The sequence below is a fragment of the Clarias gariepinus genome, chromosome 15 (genome assembly GCF_024256425.1).
Source record: "Clarias gariepinus isolate MV-2021 ecotype Netherlands chromosome 15, CGAR_prim_01v2, whole genome shotgun sequence".
Classification (NCBI taxonomy): domain Eukaryota; kingdom Metazoa; phylum Chordata; class Actinopteri; order Siluriformes; family Clariidae; genus Clarias; species Clarias gariepinus.
Window position 1 is genome coordinate 14,641,572 of NC_071114.1, and position 19,312 is coordinate 14,660,883.

General features: G+C 38.4%; 1 protein-coding gene across 3 annotated transcripts in view; it reads left to right on the top strand.

Annotated features, from left to right (window-relative positions):
* ncanb (neurocan b) overlaps positions 1-19,312 on the top strand; it is a 123,036-nt gene that overhangs the window by 13,286 nt on the left and 90,438 nt on the right. For all 3 annotated transcript variants that reach the window (XM_053513934.1, XM_053513935.1, XM_053513936.1), the window contains exon 2: positions 17,562-17,635. In XM_053513934.1, the coding sequence (XP_053369909.1) occupies positions 17,563-17,635 (73 nt within the window). In that variant the 5' untranslated portion in view covers position 17,562. The remainder of the gene's footprint in view (positions 1-17,561; positions 17,636-19,312) is intronic.

Here is a 19,312-nt window from a genome sequence, read left to right on the forward strand (position 1 = left end):
GACTGATGAACTTAAAAATCCAGTATATCAAATTATTAGAATATTTCAATCAAAAATTATGTTCATTATGTTTTGCACTTAATTCTTGATGAGGGCTTCTTTAGCATGAATGACTGCATCAATGTGAAATGGCATGGAGGTGATCAGCCTGTGGAACTGCTGAGGTGTTATTTACAGTAAGACCAGATTGCTTTGATAGCAGCCTTCAGCTTGTTTATATTGTTAGGTTAGGTGTTTTTCATTTTCCCAGGTGAGTTGGCTGACCAGTCAAGCAGAGTTATATTATGGTAAGCAAACCAGTTAGTGATAGTTTTGGTACTGTGTCTACTGGTAGACTGCCAGAGGACTAAGTGTTGACTTTTGACTTAATAACTTCTGACACATTGAACCAAAACCAGCAGATGACATGTCACCTCAAATCGTCACTGACTGTGGAAACATCACACTAAACTTCAAGCAAATTGGACGTTTATTTACAGATGAAATACAAAAGAAAATACTTCTAAAAAGTGGAATTTGGGGCCATCGAGCAATGGTCCAGTTCTTTACTTCTTAGTCCAGGTAAGATGCTTTTGACGTTGTCTCTGGTTCAGGAGTGACTTGATACTAGGAATTAGAAAGTTGTAACCAATTTCCTAAAGACATCTGTGCATGGTGGCTTTATATGCAATGACTCCAGGCTCTCCCAAGCACTTGAATTAGCATATTTTCCTATTACTTTTTTCCCTATCAGTCCATTTTCCATGAATTTGTTTCAGAATAGCACTTTCTTGTGGCTTAGCTGTCTTGTGGAGGGTATCAATGATTGTCTTCTGGACGACTGTCAAGTCAGCAGTCTTCCTCATAAATGCATGTACTGAACTAGACCAAGAAATACACAGCATCTATACTGTACTGTAATTTACTCAAACTTAAAATAAAATATTTTATTATTTGAGATACTGGGTTTTAAATTTTTAGGACTATAAGGCATAAGCATAAAAATTTGAAAAAAAAAAAGGCTTGAAATATTTCACTTTATATGTAATGAATCTAAAAGTTATGGTTTTATTTTTGTGATCATATGAATGTTAAATCATATGACGGAAACACTCCATAATATGGAAAAGTTAAAGGGTATTGAATTTGAACACAAGGAAGCTTTTTACATACATACTTTGCACAAACCTTATTTTTGGTTCACTGTTGGACTTTCTCACTGTTTCACAGTGGAATGGCTAAGCAAGATGAATAAAATTTACAATTGGTTTAAATCTTATTATCACCAAGCCCACATGTTGTGGGACTGAGCAGCAGCAATAATATGAGTGGAATTGTCGGGCCCGTTAGTCATTAATAACACTGCTTCACTGAATGCTTAGCGAGTGTGTGCCATTTCGAGATATGCGGCTCCTTCAGTTTCATGTTAATTAGGTTAGGCCTAAAAGTGCTGGCCACTCTAATAGAACCTGGCATCTCTTAACCAGAGGACTGAGTATTTGTCCACAATAGTATTCTATGTTCTCTATACCAACTCTATTCTATGTAGAACTCTTGAGAGACATGATGGTTCTTCTGAATTTCATCCGAGTAAAAGCTCAGTCACACAACTCTAATATTTCAATGGACTGCCTTTTGCTTTGATTACTTCATGCATCCTCATGTCATCAATGTCACAACATTTTCGGCCAGATTCTCATCAATTTCTGTACAAGATGATGTGAGAGTTGGACCGTTGTGTGAAGCCTTTACCCAGCATGTCCCAAAGATTCCCAATGGGGCTAAGTTCTCCACTAAGCTCCACCACTAAGTGGTGACCAATCTATCTGTGAAAATGATGTCTCATGCTCCCTGAACCACTCTTTTAAAATTTGAGCCCAATGTATCCTGGCATTTTTATCTGGGAATATGCCTCTGCTATCAGGGAAGAAAAAATCCATTAATGGAAAAACCTGATCATTCAGGTAGTCAGCTGACCTCATTTTTGAGCACATAACGTTGCTAAACCTAAACCTGTCCAAATGAAGCAATCAAAAAACAAAATAACACTGCCCCCTCAGGCATACTGTATATGGTCTGCACTAGGCAGATGGGTGCATTACTTCATCTGCCTTTTTCCTTAAACTTATGCACCAATAACTCTGGAACAGGGTAAATCTGCATTTATCAGACCACATTACCTTTCTCCAATGCTTCAAAGTCCAATTAATTAAATAATTTCATTAGCTTCACTAATAAGTGGTTTTCTTAAGGCTACAGAGTTATTTAGTCTTGAGTTATCTTTGCATTGTGCATGTGGAAATACTGCGATTGGTAGCTGACTACACAGTCAAATTTTGTCCCTGGGCCGCTAGCTCAGGGTGAATGAGGTAGCCATACATGATCCTGCACAGGATCTTAGAGAAAGGGTTGACTCATCCGGAGTGGACGAGGGTTTATTATTAGTTTCCAAAGCCATGTTTGGTCTCAACAAAATGGGGCGCACTTGTTTGTTTCGCGTTCTTAGTTTTCTATTGTTTCCTTTTTAATTCCCCAATTAATAATACCGTACTACCTCCAAATGTGAAGGTCTTTCCGCGTATATCATAAGCACTCTCAGTGGATACAGGAAGATAGCGTTTTCCTCCGAGTGTGTTACACTGCTCCCTAACTGTGTGTGAGCAGCAGTTCGAAAAGATTTTGTGTGTCAGAGGAAGCATGTGTTAGCCTACACCTCCCTGGTTAGTAGCTGCCAGTGAAGATGGAGTGCCCTAACAAGGCGTGTGAGAAATAGACATGACTAAATTAGGGACAATATTAAAAGGAAAAAGAATAATTTATTGATATGGTTTGAATAATGATGTGGGTTTTGAAATGTTTTTAATGTTATCTTGGAAAATGCATCTTTATTCCACTTGTGTTACTGACACTGGTGTAATAGCATATGCCTTTGACACCAGTGAAAGTAATAAAGTCCAGTGACGGCATCATGTCTACGAACAAGAATACTGATTTATTTATTCATAATGTTTTGAGATCTGTTTGTACTCTTGCAGAATTAGACTATAATATTGAATTTTATATATGCACACGTCTGATTTAAATCCTCTCGTGTTTGCTTATCTACTAAAACACCAGTAAGCTAGCATTTTCTTAGAGATGTCTGGTTTTCCTCTTTCTGCCTTACGCATGCGAAATGTTAAAATTAAGAGATGTTATAAGCTGGCAGATTATGAATCACTGTGGCGCTAATACCGGTACTTGAAATACTCTTATGAGAGTTGTCCAATTATAGCTCTTAATATTTTTCAAGACTGAAGTCTCAGTAAATGTGTGCTCTTGCTGTGCATTTACCACATTTAAAGCAGCATAGTGATTGAATTATTTCTGCAGGCAGTATTTGAGGATTCACTGAATATATGAAAGATGCCTCATAAGAATATGCATTTTTCAGTTTAAGAATATGCATTTTTCAATTTTTTCCCTTTTTTGGGAAGTACTAGTGCTAAACTAAAGCCCTACTTTATAGCCCCTATGTTCAGTTTTACTTTCTAACTATAAATCAGATTAGAGATCCTTTGTACCTTTATAGCTGGTGTTAAGTTTTTATGGATATTAATCCGTCCCACATTAAGGAACTAATGTCCGGTTTAGATTTATTAAAGAGTCATTTCCTTGCAATTTTACCATTTAACGACAAGGGTGAAAAAGTAATGTCAATGTAAATGAGAAAGCTAAATATTTATTTTGGAGACAAACTAATGCACACAAATCCTTTAAATCCTACAATCAGTTTGTAGGCAAAAGCATTTTAAGTGTATCACATTTTGTTAGAAATTAATTCAAAGTTAACAGTCAAAGTCAAAGCACTTTGAGCTTGAAAAGTTTCGTTTTTAAAGCACATTTAACACAACACAGTTGACCAAAATCCAGTGCAATTTTAAAAGAGCTGCAGATGTGTAGAGATGTGTAGTTGGTCATTATTTATTGAAAATTTGACAAAAACGCTGATGTCTGTCAATGCCATTAGACATTTTATCTAAATTTTTGTTGCCTCAAATAATTTTCTCCAGTTTGAATTTAAGCTTTAATCAAATGTTAGATGAATTGCACAGTAATGCTTCCGAACATACAGGAGGATTTTGCTTCCTCATGGTGTTTACACTACTGTACTTCTGTACCTTTTTTTGTTGTCCCCCCCCTTTTTTTTTTTTTAAATATGTCCCACCTCCCCCCGGTGGAGTCTGAGAAAGCACAGGGGAGGATGATTAATGAATGGGATATTGCATCAGGAGTTTTCCCATTTATAATTATCTGCTGCTGACATTTTGAACTATGAGTTTAAATCCAATTACCAAAGCACTTGTGTTGCTTACAACATGCAGGCGGTGAAGTGGAGAAAAAGACGAAATGGATTCTTCACAGCAGAAAATTCCACAAAAAAAGAAGGTGTTGGTAAACTGTTGGTGATAAAATTTTGGCCGAAAATGAGCAATCCAGGACTTACATAATTCTACTCAATTTACAGCTGAATATAAATTCATTCATTTAAAATGAGACCTGTGGTAGAGTATCAAGAATTTGCTTTTATGGTTTAAGACGGCGGCAGTGGCTCTCTTTCCACTTCATTTTACAATTGTGGAATATTAGCTGCTGAGTTACAACTGCTACAGAATCTGTGTAGGATGAGTTGTACTGTACATTTCTTTTGGTCACATACTGTAGGATGACAAATCAGTAGCCTGGGCATCAAGGACAAACAGTGTCATGCAGTATTTTGTTTATCATTCTCAGACAGTCATGTAAGTTCATTAAACCCAAGAAGAAAAAATAACCTTTATTGACTTAAAAAAAAAAAAAAAACCTATAAAAATCAAAATGTGCTTGCCAGAAGTGCGATACTCCTCAATGCTCTTGTAAGACAATCTTTTCTGAACCAGGACCCTGCAGTTATGTGGAAACACTTAGAATGTTTACATGCAGAGTTTAGTCTCACTATGGCTAGAGCTTGACTAAACCATTTAAATTAACTAATGTTCTTATCCTGTTATACGAGCACAGCAGGGGAATCGATTTATTGGCTGAAGTACAGTATGTCTGTATGTCTCTACGATAAGTGACACCTTGTTGACCTGTAATGTGACACACCAAACACTCTAAGGACAAGTTAGCTAGTTGTGAGTAGCATGTCGAGGGGTAAAAACGTGAACAACTTTACAGCTCTGTAAATGTCAAGATTCAAACAAGCTTCGTGCAGTACCTTGTAGTTATGGTGTTATTTGAAGACGGATGGCACTGTCATGTTGTAAGCTTGTCACAAGAACTGTGCACGTGCAAAGCACCCAGGCCCATTTCTATGTCTGATTGAGATATACAGTAATATGCATGACAAGCTTGGCGTCCAACCACATCATCCTCTGATTTTGAGAAGCCTGATTTGGTCCGATTTCAGTCAGAGTAACACATTTACACTGTGAAAAAAAGTCTTGGGCTAATACAACGTCATGTACATGTATTGACTGATGAAACTAAGGCCAATGATGTTGGGGACAAAGCTGTTAGGAATAAAGCTGTCATACAGTACATACAGTCAAAACATGATGAGTTACATTAAATTTTTTAAGATAAAAATAAAGGATAAGAATAAAGATTATATACTCATTTTTTCCCATTAGATTCTTAGCTTGTCTTCTATCACAGTCAGTCAAGTTTCCAGGTAACCAAAGCATGAGCCTGTGTAGCATACTGAAGCTAATTTGTCCACTCCTAGGGCAGCACTGTGGTTACAAACAAGACATGAAACATAGTGGGCATAAAAGAAATATTTTTAATAAGGACGATAAGGGCAACAAATTGCTTAGAAATGATTCTGTTTTTTTTTTGTTTTTTCCTATGGATTGTGCAAAAAGGCATTGCTATGCCTCTAATTTGTCTTTACAGAAAAGAGAAGTAAAGGTAAACAAATAGCATGCTTCAGCTTGCAGTATTTTTTTTTAACTGAAGCACCAAATCAATATGGCAGTAGTGTTCTATTATATATGAGTCAGACAAAGAAACAGTGTGACCCTTGTTTAATGTTTCATTCCTTCCATCTATTTCTTTCTTTCCCTCGCCTCGCCCCTTTCCTGTTCTTGCCGCTTACTCTCTTTCATTTGTTCCGCTCTCACTTTCTCACTTTGAGAAACACCTCTAAACTATCACCACCAACACTCTGCAGGTGTCAAGGAGAAAAAAAAAGAGTAAGCTGAAAACATCTGCAGACTATTTAATTAACACATATTGCATGCATGTATGTTCAATTTCATTCAGATAACCAATAATATAGTCCTTTTCACACAGCGATGGTGCTATACAGGAGCTGAGAAGATCCTTAACAAGCCGTCTTCACTCACATTTCACATCGCTCACAATCTTGCAATCCAACATAAAGTCGCGTCAGAGTGTGCTTTCTAGAACTCCGCTGAGATTGCGGAAGCAGTATACAGTAGGTGTGATGTGGACCACAAAGGCACTGGCGTCCAGTGTAACATATAACAAAGTCAGAAATACCTTGCGCCTGATTATAGTCATGTTTTTTAAAAAAGCACCATCTTTTATCTGCTATATGCCAGTTTATTCCATCCTCTTTTCTGGGGGTAAGGAACTCCTGGACCCAATGCTCTTTCATTGTTCGACTCACTCAGTTCGTTACGTTCCTACTATATTTAGTAGCTGTTAACTGTTTTCTGTTTTTTTAATCTCCCTGTGGTGGGTATGTCAAAAAGTCATACCTCTTTTCCGCAATGCCTGCTTTCACCTTCACACAGATCTCATTTCACCGCTGTGACTACCTTCACTGCTGGCTTTAAAGCGCAACAACAACAACTCTCGATTCTGTTCGCGCAGAACAGCAAACCGTAATGAAGGCACAACAGAACCGCCTCGAACAGACTGAGTGAAGGGGGCTTGCCACACATTACTTGAAGAAACTATTCTGTCAAGACACCCATTGTGGAAATTTCCATTACATCTGGATAAACTCGTGTCTCTAATGCTTATTCTTTGCTTTTTTGTTTGTTTGTTTTTCATTTTTCGTTTTTTTTCAGCTGAATGTATTTCATTTTTCTCTGACTGATTTCCTGGTTGCCTGTATCACTCTGCCTGTCTGCTTGATTGATTGATTGAATAGTTCAACTTTTACACATGGTATTGTAGAATTGCTGACAGATATAGTGATGTCTACATTATTAAATTAGGGCATGACAAGTATGACAGGCCAGTGTGTTCAATACACCTCAGGTATCAATTTCCTGTTAACCCTGCGTTATGCAGTGATTTTTTAAAATTTCATCACGTTTGCTTTCTGATGTTGGTTTTGCCTGTTTGTCAGAAATTAGATTCAAAATCTGTACCAAAAAAAAAAAATCCTGTAATGTCATTTATCAAAAGACAAACCTGTGACGGTAGCTGCATTCTTACCCATCTCAGACATGCTGTGGCTGTTTGGGTGTGTGTTTAAAATACATCGGAAGGGAACCCCGTTGTGTTTTTCATAGGTTGTAAAATCCACTTGTATTTCAGATGTGAGGCACAGCAGTGTTTTAGGACAGATTGGCTGTGTGTGCTGTGCACGTGTGTTTGTGGTTTGAAGGGATGGACATCTGTAGAGGCAGCATATGTTTCACACCTCACAATGTGGATAATGGGTGAGGGATAATTGAGCTAGCTGTGTTTTCATTAAGGGATCAGAGGCAGTGGGCTGGGACTGAGCACCAAAGGCTGGTCTGACATCTGGTCTGAGACTTTAGCACATTTGCATATTTTTCTATGGGCACACAGGCACACACACACACACACACACACACACACACATCTACTTTTGCTTTATCTCTGTCAGTTTGCATAATACATTGCTTTTCTGTGACACACTTTGGCTTTGACATTCTATGCGAGATAATGCTTTGTATATTCCCCAAATGATACTAGAAAAACAATTCATGAGTGGCAAAGAGCAGGAAGCCTTATTATAACATGGCTGTTGGCAGAATGCTGCTTCTCTCCTGCCCAGCCTGGTGCGACTCAGGCATTATTTTCTGTCTCTTCCCACCTGTTTCTCTTCGTTTTCCAGGACAGGCCCCAGCACTGGGACAGAGCGCCCATCCAGCAGAACTGTCCTTAATGAGACACAGGAAGGGCTGCAAGCCAAAGCCATGGTCCTATTTGCTAAGGTTTAGTTAACCATAGCCTAGGGGACATCTTGATCCTGTGCTTTATTTTCCTTAATCCCTTAAGCAATGCTGACTTGGCAGTACCATCGGTCTGTTTTCATGAAACCAGTCCCGGTTTTATTTTAGACACAAGAACAGTTTGTCAAGCAGTGTACATTAACAGATCAGATCTGGTAGAACAGTTCAGAAATGCAGCATGTACTGTACATGCAAGCCACAGTGCATAGATATCAGATTGGTAAGTTTGATTAACGCGGGGGGAGGTGGAGGCGGTCTTAACAGTTCCCATTCAGCAGAGGTTAGATTTATTCTCTGCCAGGTTTGTTAATTTGCCGAGAGGCTGAAGCAGTGAGGGGAGGGAGGGCTATATGAAATATCGCACACCGAGGCTGCAGCGACCAGGCAAAATAATTAAGTGATGACATGGTGTCCAGGCCCCCCGGACAAAAGCCAGCACTCATGTTCTTGTAATTTGCCCTGACACTGTTTATGAATGTGGTTTTCATTTTGTTCCGCTTCTGAGTCTGCTTGCCACTGCTGCAGTTTCCCAGTGGACTTTTCGTGTCGTGGTTTTGTGGCAATTGGTTTTGAGGCTGTGTGAAGGGCATTAGGTTTCAAGGCTATTTCAATAAAAGCCAAGGCTACAGCATAACTCAGATGGCCTCCTTCGATTCTCTGAAAGCTCTCCTAGTCACCACTTTATTAGTGTAGAAAGTTGGATAGCTACATGAGTAGTCAGAGATTGCCTTTTGAATATTCCTAAAACTTATAGATAAAAAAAAAAAAAACCTGGTTGAAAGAAACTTGATACGTCAAAGCAGCAGGCTAAAGATTTCCCAGTGCCGCAGCACTCAGGCGTGACTGGTGCATTTTTGGGCACAAATGAAAAGCAGACAGACATTTGGAGTTGTCAGTGGCCTGGCTCCCACAGAATAAGCTTTTTGTCACCTCATTTCTCAAAGTGGGGGCCTGTACTTTCACTCTTTGAGATGTTGAAGAGAGTTGGTGGATAAAAGCAATATGTTTGAGAGCCTTTAGGAGACAAGCACTTAGTTGTGATTGCCAGGATTTTTTTTTCAGGATTGCCCTATGAATTGGATAGATAGACAAGGAGTCTGTTTTTCAGCCAATTTCAGCCTTGATAAGATTCTGGGGAGGTCCTTTTGCTGACATTTCCCCCTCTGTGTCTTGAATGCAATTCTTGTCTCTACTGTCTTTTGGTTCATGCTTCAATCTGGAAGTGCTACTTTTGTGTTTGAATGGGCTTTAAAAACATTGAGTGCTTTAAAGAAAATAAACACATGTAAGAAATGGCTAGTATTTACTCTTTGTTTGTGGCAGACTTGTTCACATCAGAATGCATTTGGACGATGTGCTAATATATGGAATGTGGCATCTTAAGGTGCATCAGATCCAGCTCAGTTATTACTTGGCTAGACTAAACAGAGGAATGCTTTGACCATAACAGTGTCGGAGAGAGAGGGAGAGGAAGAGGGAGACTTACTCTACCTGTTAAAACAGACATTAAAAACGACGCAAATCCCCCACATTCACATCCTGGTCACATCCTGTTCCATTAAAAGCAATCACGGCCATTGAGAATGGGGAGCGGGCCGTGTGAAAATCACTTGTCACTGCGGATGTGAGTGTGAGTGAGCCCCACTTTCAGCATTGAAATGTTAACATGTCACATAGTCTCCCTCTTTTTCTACCACTTCCTGCTTAATTGCATCCTTTTAGACAACCACAGAAACTAATCCAGTCAACCTCAATGTTTATTTCAGGCGAAAACCATGGAGTTGCATAGTGTGTTGTGAGTAAATAGAGTAGGGCTGTAGCGATCGAATATTTTAGTAATCGAGTATTCTACCAACAATTTTATTGATTAATCGAGTAATCTAATAAAATGTACTTTTGCTTAATTAAACAGCAATGTAAAATAAATAAAAGAAATTAAGATTAATTGGTTTTCTTTTTTAAAAAATCTACTTTTAAATGCATACAGCATTTTATCAGAAATAAACATTCTCATTATTCACAATACAAGGAATAGCTTAAAGTTGACTGAGATGAATTTAGTGCATTACAGTTTCATACATTCCTATTTTAAAGCCTTTTCTCAGATGCAAAAACTAAAAAAAAGGTATTTCAATTGACTAAGTATAAAAAAAAAACTAAGGCACACATTAAAATAAATAATTATACAAAAACACCAAGAAACTTTAACTTAACTTTCAGATCGAAAAGTTTCAAAATCTACAGCTTAGGCATGAAACAATTTATCTTGTTTTCTCTTGCTGTTTCTTCATCTCTTGGATCGCTGATATTTTTATCTCTCCCTTCCATTTTGCAGCCCGCAACAGAACACTCCATCAAATCATTACACAGCTAACTGTTTGTGTCTCCTTCCGCTTCCGGGTGACGTAAGCGCTTCTTCTGCGTCAGTGTTTACTGGCGGCTTGCATCCGGAAGCACGCTGTGATACACCAAACAAATAATTGCTCAAAAACAAAACGCAAGCTTTTAAAATCAATTAATTAATTAAGAGTATCATAGATGTGACATACTGTATAAACTATATACATACACACAGACACACACACACTCACAACAAACAATGAATTTTTTTCTACCCTAATGGCAGAGGCACATTCCAAAATGACGATGATCTCATTCATTGGATTCATTAAAAAAATGAAAACATTATAGGATATCAATTAAAATCCTTTAGCATGAATGGAGGCGATAATAAGGTGGCACTGCGGGGGTGTTATTTGAAGACTAGGTTGCTTTGATAGCAGCAGTTTGCCTTTTTTATTGTTGTAACAGGTTTCCTCATCTTCCTCTTGACAATACTCCATAGATTGTTTATCAGGGTTCAGGTTGGGTGAGTTAGCAGGCTAATCAACTACAGTCATATAATAAACAGCAAACCAATTAATGCCAGTTTTTGCGCTAAGACACTTCTAAGGTTGTCCCTGGTTCAGAAATGGCTTGATCGTAGGAATGCAACAGCTGTAGGCCATTTCCTGAGGGCATCTGTGCATGGTGACCCTTGATGCATTGCCTCCGAAGGTCTTGAATCAACTTTGTTTGATAATCTTCTTAAGGAAGATTAAGGTCATCACTGTTGCTTGAGCACCTTTTTAAATGAAAACAAAAAAGCCTGAAATATTTCAGGTTAAATGTAATGAGTCTATAATATATTGGAGTTTCACTTTTTAAAATAAATAAAGAAAAATAAAGAAAAATTACCGTTCTCACAATATTAAAATATTTCAGACACTCACCCGTGAATTTGTAAAGTATATCTGTTAAACTGCACGTTTATGCAAATATCTAATCAGCCAATAACATGGCAGCAGCTCAGTGCACTTAGGAATGTAGACATGGTGAAGGCGATTTGCTGAAATTCAAACTGAGCATCAGAATGGGGAAGAAAGGTGATTTACCTGACAGCGGCAGTTCTCTGGGCAAAAATTCCCTCGTAAATACAAGAGGATAGATGAGAATGGCGAGGCTGGTTTGAGCTGATGGAAATGCAACAGTAACTCAAATAACATCTCATTCCAACTGCGGTATGCCGAAAGCCCTGAGTACCAATTGAGCATCTAAATGCGACAGCCTACACGAGTGTTGTTACTTACCATATGCATCTTTCTATAACCACAGGATGATACCCCATGTCATAAAGCTAAGACTTAGAGTTGTTTCTGGAACATGATAACGAATTTACTTGGTGGGACAGGAGATTTGCATCGTGGATGTGCACCTGACAAATCTGCTGCAACTGTGTGATGCTATTATGTCAACATGGACCAAAATTTCTAAATAGATAAAGATGTTCTGCAGGCAAACGGGGGTCCAAAGCTTTTAGTAATAAAGTGATATACGAGGGTGAGTCAGAAATTTAAAACACTTTGTACATCTGTCAACAAGCTTTTGTATTCCTGCAATAAATTTTTTTTTCACAAATGCAGAACTGTCTTCACGTCTGATGGAGCAGGATCAGCTTTTTCAGATTTAAGGTTTTTTAGAGTGTAGACAGTGCGGACAAAAGTGCCCAGACCTGCCAACATATCCAACGTTTTTGGATAGGGGTCCTTTTCCTAATAATGTTTTAATGCTGGCACTTGCAGACAATCCCATGAAACAAAATCAGTTTCTAATTGTTATTGATGCATATTCACATAATCATAAACAATGCATATTTTAGGGAAAAATAGAAAAAGAGGAAGAATGAACATCCCCAAACCAGTTTTAAGTGTTGGTAAAAAAAAAAAACACATAAAAACTGTAACTGTGTGACTATATATATATATATAAAGTATGCAAGTATATATTCCACCAATATATAGAAGTGGCGTGTCTTTATTTGAGACTGACCTTGTATTCACTGACGTGGTAAATTTGAGTGTGAATAACAACAATGCAGTCTTGAGGCTCAGATGGTCATGGGGCAGCGAACTCCCCAGTGTCATTTGTTAAACCATATGGAGGGCAGGAGAAGTTTGGATCTATTTTTAGGGGGTTGGAGTTTGGGGCTCATGGGACCCTCAGTGTATTGTCAGAGGCGCCTCCAATACTGCTGATATCAGCATCCAGATTTCTCGTTCCCGCAGTGTTACTGGCAACTGCTTTTCACATCGTTGCTTAAGATTCAAATTGTGTCTGTAGGCTGCTTGCTTAGTGTGCATAGCTCAATAATATATGGACAAATTTTCCTCGGCTGGAGAATCAGTGGAGATGCTTATACTGTATATCGAAGTCATGGTTGTTTAAGACTGAAATCCTCTTGTTGATAGCTTGCTTATTGTAGAAGGATAAATATTGTATATGTATGGACGTGACAGCCTCTCAGTCTACTCTGCAGCTGACGCTTTTGTCTTCTGGCTCCATTTCTTTTTTTTCTCTCTCTAGCTTTCTGTAATGCCGAACAGAATTGACGGGTTAGTGAGTCATATTGTTGTTTAGTTCCTTCATAGAAAAAGCAAACGTTTTTTTTTTTTTTTTTTTTTTGGTAATGCAGAATTGCAGGCAGCTTATTTGACTCAATCAGTTTTTATGAGTAAGCTTTTAGCAGAGTCTAGCAGTACACATTTTGAACAAAATGTGTATTAGTGGTGGAAGAAATGGTGCTCATTTCTCTTGGGTGAGTGGAGTGTGTGTGTGTGTGTGTGTGTGTGCGTGTGTGAAGTGCTGAGGAGAGGAGTGCCGAAGAGGCGTGTAAATCCCGGCCAGTGGAAATGGCACAATTGTGTGTATGTGTGTGTGTGTGTGTGTGTGTGTGTGTGTGTGTGTAGTGCTGACAGGCTGAGAGAGCCCGAGCATGTACTTGTACTGCTCAGTGACAGGACTGCAAATGACTGCTGCAGTGAAATGTTTTATAACATTCTCCTTTCACATCTCAGCCTGGCAGCAGGGTACACATTTTTGCTCTTGAAAGAAGGCCAGGGTTGATGTTGATTTTGGATCAGCTGGTGAGGGTCACTGTCAGAGAAAAAGCACAGAGACAGACACACCGGGAGAATCACTCTGTGCCAGAGCACATGCAGAGACATCAGTCACTCTTATTATGATTAAAGCTTATAAAAAATGCTTGTAAACATGTTGTCATAGATATTAGATGGTTCTGGTATATGCGTGTTTTGTGTACACATCTGCGCATAAGTTTTTTCCATATACAGTGGGGCAAAAAAGTATTTAGTCAGCCACCATAATTATAGCCATCCACCTCAAGGTCTGTCCAGTATTATTTTAAGTATATATAGTTTTTCTTTCACATAAAACCAGAGTTTGGTGTTTCTCTTCCATCAATAACATAGACTAGAGATTATTGTGTGTGAAAATTCCATTTATACCAGTTTATGAAATACTTACCTGGTACCAATCTGTTACCAACAAACATACCACGATTAAAATCACAGATATCATATTTTTCATAATACTTGAAGCCCTTGCTTGACCTGTGCATGCATGAATTTAGGCATTACGCTCCTATCCCATCATCTGTGGGTTGGATAAATGCATGAGTGAGCAGGTATTCTTAATGAAGTGGGTTATGAATCTGTATAGTGTTTTTGTCTGCTTGTCTGCCGAAGGCTCCCAGTCACTCAGCTGTCATGTGCTCATGAAGGCCAGGGAAACAGCGTGAGTCCAACTCATAGATACAATTAAGTGATAGAGCCTGAGCTCCTCCAGCTGAGACAGGCAACGATGGAAGATAGGGGCACGACAGTGCGAATGCCGAGGAGAAAGGTTGGGGGAAAAGAGAACCGCTGACATGTGAGAAGTGTGAGACAGAGACGACAAGAAGGAGGGATGAAGACAGTCAGTAGGAGGAAAAGTGACACCACCTCGTTTGTACACCGCACTCAGTGAAATGGTGTAAGTGATGTTTCTTAAAGGCGAGAATCTGTTTTGAAGTGTATGTCTTATTTCCTATTGCCAGTTTTCTTTGTTTTTCCGAAAATGCATTTTAGCTCATTAATTAAAGCCGTACTAAACTCTGGAAAGAGGCACGATGTATAGGGCGATGTTTAGTTCAACGTGAGTGCTTTGTGTTTCAGCTGATATCCGTCACTAATGTCCCGCCAGTTATCGAGCTGACTCTTTGGATGATGACGTGCTTTGAAATAAGTTGTATGATTATTTTTTGCCTTTTCTATTTCCTAATGTCATTTTGTAGTCTTTAGATCACATAATATCTGATCTAAAACAAAAATATGATTTTCAAAAAAAAAAACATCGTAGAGAATTTAAATGCTATATAAGTAAATTTTCCATTGCAGAAAAATTTTCTCATTTTTAACCTGTACCTTTCTTTACTCCTGGGGTAGAGTCTTTAGTTTGTACACTACATCAACCCATTATCTATACTGCTTTATCTTGTGTAGGGTTGCAGAGGGCCTGGAAACGGGAACGTCGGGAACGTCGCGGTATACCCTGGTTGGGGTACCAAACCATCTCATGGCACAAGCGCACAAACAGAGTCACACACTATGGGCAATTTGGAAACTATTCAACCTCCTGGGCATGTCATTGGACCATGGGAGTGAACTCAGACAGCGAGTACTCATAGCACACCCACTAAGCACAGGGAGAACAGATAAACTCCACGCACACACAAATTCAAACTCCCAACCCTGGAGGTGCAGGGGACAATACTAACCACTAAGCCATCTGTGTATGTTATGGTAATATCTAACAGTGTCACCAGTCCATTGCAGAGAACCATTCTCACACTCACACTTACTGTACAACTAAGCCAATTTTCTATATACAAAATATTTTCCATAAACCTTTTAAGGGGAGAGATAAGAAACCACATAACCTGAAGGAAGACTCACATGAACTCTGGAAGAACATGAGAAATGTTCAACATACTGGGGTCACTGAAGTTATGAGACGACAGTGTTGTCCAGTGTGCCAGCATGCCATCCAGGCACGTTAATAATTTATTCTAATTCTGAAATATACTGCTGGATTCATGTCAACTTGCTGACTCACTGTCATATCAATGTACACTTGAATGGTTTCCTCCTAGTTTGCCCTTGTGCTTGTCTTTCCTAGTGAAACTTACACCCGCTATCTGTGGCCAGTCTTTCAGCCTACAACTCCGGTTTTTGCCCTTGGCCGCAGTTTGTCGTACCCACTGCATCTATTATTCACTGAGAGGCTTTTTGTCTTTGTGCACATGGTGCTTGCTAAATAGTCCAAAGCCCTCGTCAGGGTGGAATGAAGTTGTCAGGCATTTGTCTGCCTTTGGCCTATCAAATAGAAGGGAAAGAAAGCCGTGCTTGAGTGGTGAAAATGAAAACCTATTGTTTGGCCAGTGACTTTATTCTGTTTCAGCCAGAAAGGAAAATCAGTGTAGTCTCTGCACTTTTGTTTGATGTTTCGGGAGAAACAGCTCCATATAGACCCTTTTTCCCTTCTGGTGTTCATTTTACCCTGTCACTGTAGATATTTAAAGAGTTCTGTTAAAATGTCAAGACATGGCATGCCCAAAAATTGCCATGGGAACAAAGGTATTCATCATGATCAATTTGCTGACTATATTTGCTCCCTTATTGGTTTTTGGAGGGTATGTGCAAATATTTAATCAGATGGAGCTGATGGGAAAGAGACAAAATTAGCTTCTTTTCATCCAGCAGAAGTCACAATTTGATAACCCCCAGACATTTATAATAAATTTATAATAATTATTTTACATTCTTTAGAATGTTTTTCTTTTGTTTTTAATAACCACTAAACTATAAATAAACACTTAATCTATTAACGGCTTGGATGTATGTCTTGCATATGTCAGCATCCAATTATCTCGGTGTTACTTTAATTATACAATGTTATTAAAGCAATTCTAAATAAACAGTCATATCACAATCCACTAACCAATAACTTATACTAAATAAATTACACAATACATTTATTTTATACTATTTTTACATTGATAAAGTGCAGAAACCTACTGAGTTATGTTCAGTTTTCAGAGTCACAAAAAAACAAAAACAAGGAAAGCATTATTATTATTTTTTAATAGTTTAAAGACTTTGTCTCTGATGGATTCATATTCCATGCAGTAGGAGGAGAAAATGTGTTTCATCTTGTGCCTGTAATAACTGACCGTGCCCACACAGCCTGTCCTCGCTCAGCTTTCAGCTTGTGTGTTGTCATCCTTTCTCCACTTTCTGGCCATTTTTTTGTGTCTATCTAAAGTGTCTAGCAGTTAAAAGATTTAGTTTAGCTTAACATATATTTATATTTGATGGACCAAATAATTGTATATTTTTTTTCCAAATATGGGTGAATGTAAGGGTGAGATAATGGCATGTTTGCTTGGGAAAAGTAGGAGGGTTTTAGGACTGTGCGATTAGTGAGATGTTGGTGAGTAGACACACAAGAGTGGTTCGGCCAGAGGAGCTTTACGCTTTATTGAAAGTGGGGCAGTCTGACTGAGTGAGTGCCAATATTTTATTGCTTGTTTTTTTTTTTTTTTTTCATTTTGATTTGTAGGGGAGAAAGTTTCAGCTCTGTTCTTCATTTGCAAATAGACTAACTTTTATAAATTGAACTATTGTAACTCAACTGATTAAGTTTTTCCAGATCCGGATGTAAATTTATTCACCTAGTGTCACATCTGTATTATATATTTGGTTTATTATTCCTTTAAACACTTCTCATCCAGATTTTATTTGAATATTGCTTTTTAATATTGCTCTGACAACATATGTATAAAGCTCTTCTGCCCTTTTCAATGGGACGTCACAGCCAGACAAAAAATACAAAAAAAGATCTTATCCCATTATCCAGGTGCTGTATATTTATCTCTCTCTCTCTCTCTCTCTCTCTCTCTCTCTCTCTCTCTCTCTCTCGCTTTCCCTCTCTCTCTTTTAGGATGTCGATGGAGAGTCGTGTGACTGGGCTTCAGTCTCTCTTGACTGTATTTTTGCTCATTTCTCTGGAACGTGGTGAGTACTCTTCATCCTTATTCAGGCCCCAGTTATTTCTGTGAAAGAATATGTTTGGACAGTTTAGTCATGTTGAATTGGATTTTAGCAGGAGTCTGTCCAATCCTCAGTCCACCATCATGGCTCTATAATAGCTACTCATCAGAGTAATATGCCCACTCTGCGTATTAGGTTATGCTTCAGCCCTGATTTCTCCTTCTTGCTGCAGACATTTTTGTACTTTTAAAAATTACTGTAACATGTTAGGAGGGTGGGATAAAGACTGATTTCCCTGGGCTGCCTCTCAGGGGCCGTCAGCCAGTAAATAGAGAGTGCATGAGCAACACTTCTGTTCTCCACAATCTGTGGAAGCCTCATTTCTCGGCATTGCCACCTAAAGACTTATCATCAGTCACTGTAATGCCTATAGCTAACTGTCTCAACTCATCTGTGTCCTTGTGTGTATGCTCACCTAGCTTTAAGAGAGAGCGAGATTGAAAGAGATAGAGAGAGGTCCAAATCATGATTCCAAAAAGAAAGAGCAAGAACCAGTCTCTGTAACACTGTGCATAGCTTAGGGGTGGGCGATATGGATCCAAAAATATCTCATTGTTTTTGGTCTGAAAGACAATTCTCTCTATAACAATATCTCAGTATTTTCTACTTATTGAGCCAAGTGTTCAGTTTCAAGTCAAATCCATGTGAGATGTCACCAGCTTCTTAAATAAAACAGACTGTAATCAAAATATAATGCAAAAACAGGGTTTCATTCACATGTAAAATATGAAGCTTAAATTAAATAAAATCAATTTAAAACCTATCTTTGATAATTCTCCCTCACTAGTTCTGTTATTGAGCAACTATAATAGATAGAATATATTAATAAAGCTTGATAACAATAAAAATGTAAACAGAACAAAAATAAGACTAGACTCCCCTGCTATGACAAAGTAAGTACATTTTCTACTGAGGTAGACTCCTGGAGTTGTCACAGAGACACAATAATAATATTGAGTGCATATTGAACATGCCTTCTTTCGGGACAAAAGACTTATTGGTCTACGAAGACTTCACATTACAGATTATAACACACTCTGTGTTATAACGCACTCTTTGTGATAATACCATCCATTTAGGAACCTCTATAGTATAGTATAACCAACTAGGGACCAGGGAGGCCACTGGCGATTATTACTGTATTTATTAATAGTTTAAGACCGTGGTAGGACGTCAACATACACACTGTATGGGTAATATTCCTAATCTGCACGTGTTTGGACTGTGGGAGGATAAATGGGTCGTGTAATGCAACATTATACTATATCACTATAATCTGTATAATTTCATTCTTTATCTTGTATCAAAATATACCCATATACCTTAAAACGTTATTATACCACCCAACCCTAATATAGCATACAGTATTTCAACACAAACATTGGAGTAAAGGTAATCCTAATACTAGTGTAAAATTACATGTGACAAAGGCATATCCATCTATCAATCTGCCTGCATTAGGGGTGCAACACCGTGCCCAAATCATTATCTGTATATTCTTGCAGCAAATGTCTGTATCTGTGTTTGCATTTTAACCTGAAGTGGGCAAAGCAAAGACGGTTGAAAAAAAACAGAGGCTAGCACTGTTGATATAGTCTGGGACCATTTTTAACCAAGGACTGGTGATGTCAGATTTGGTCA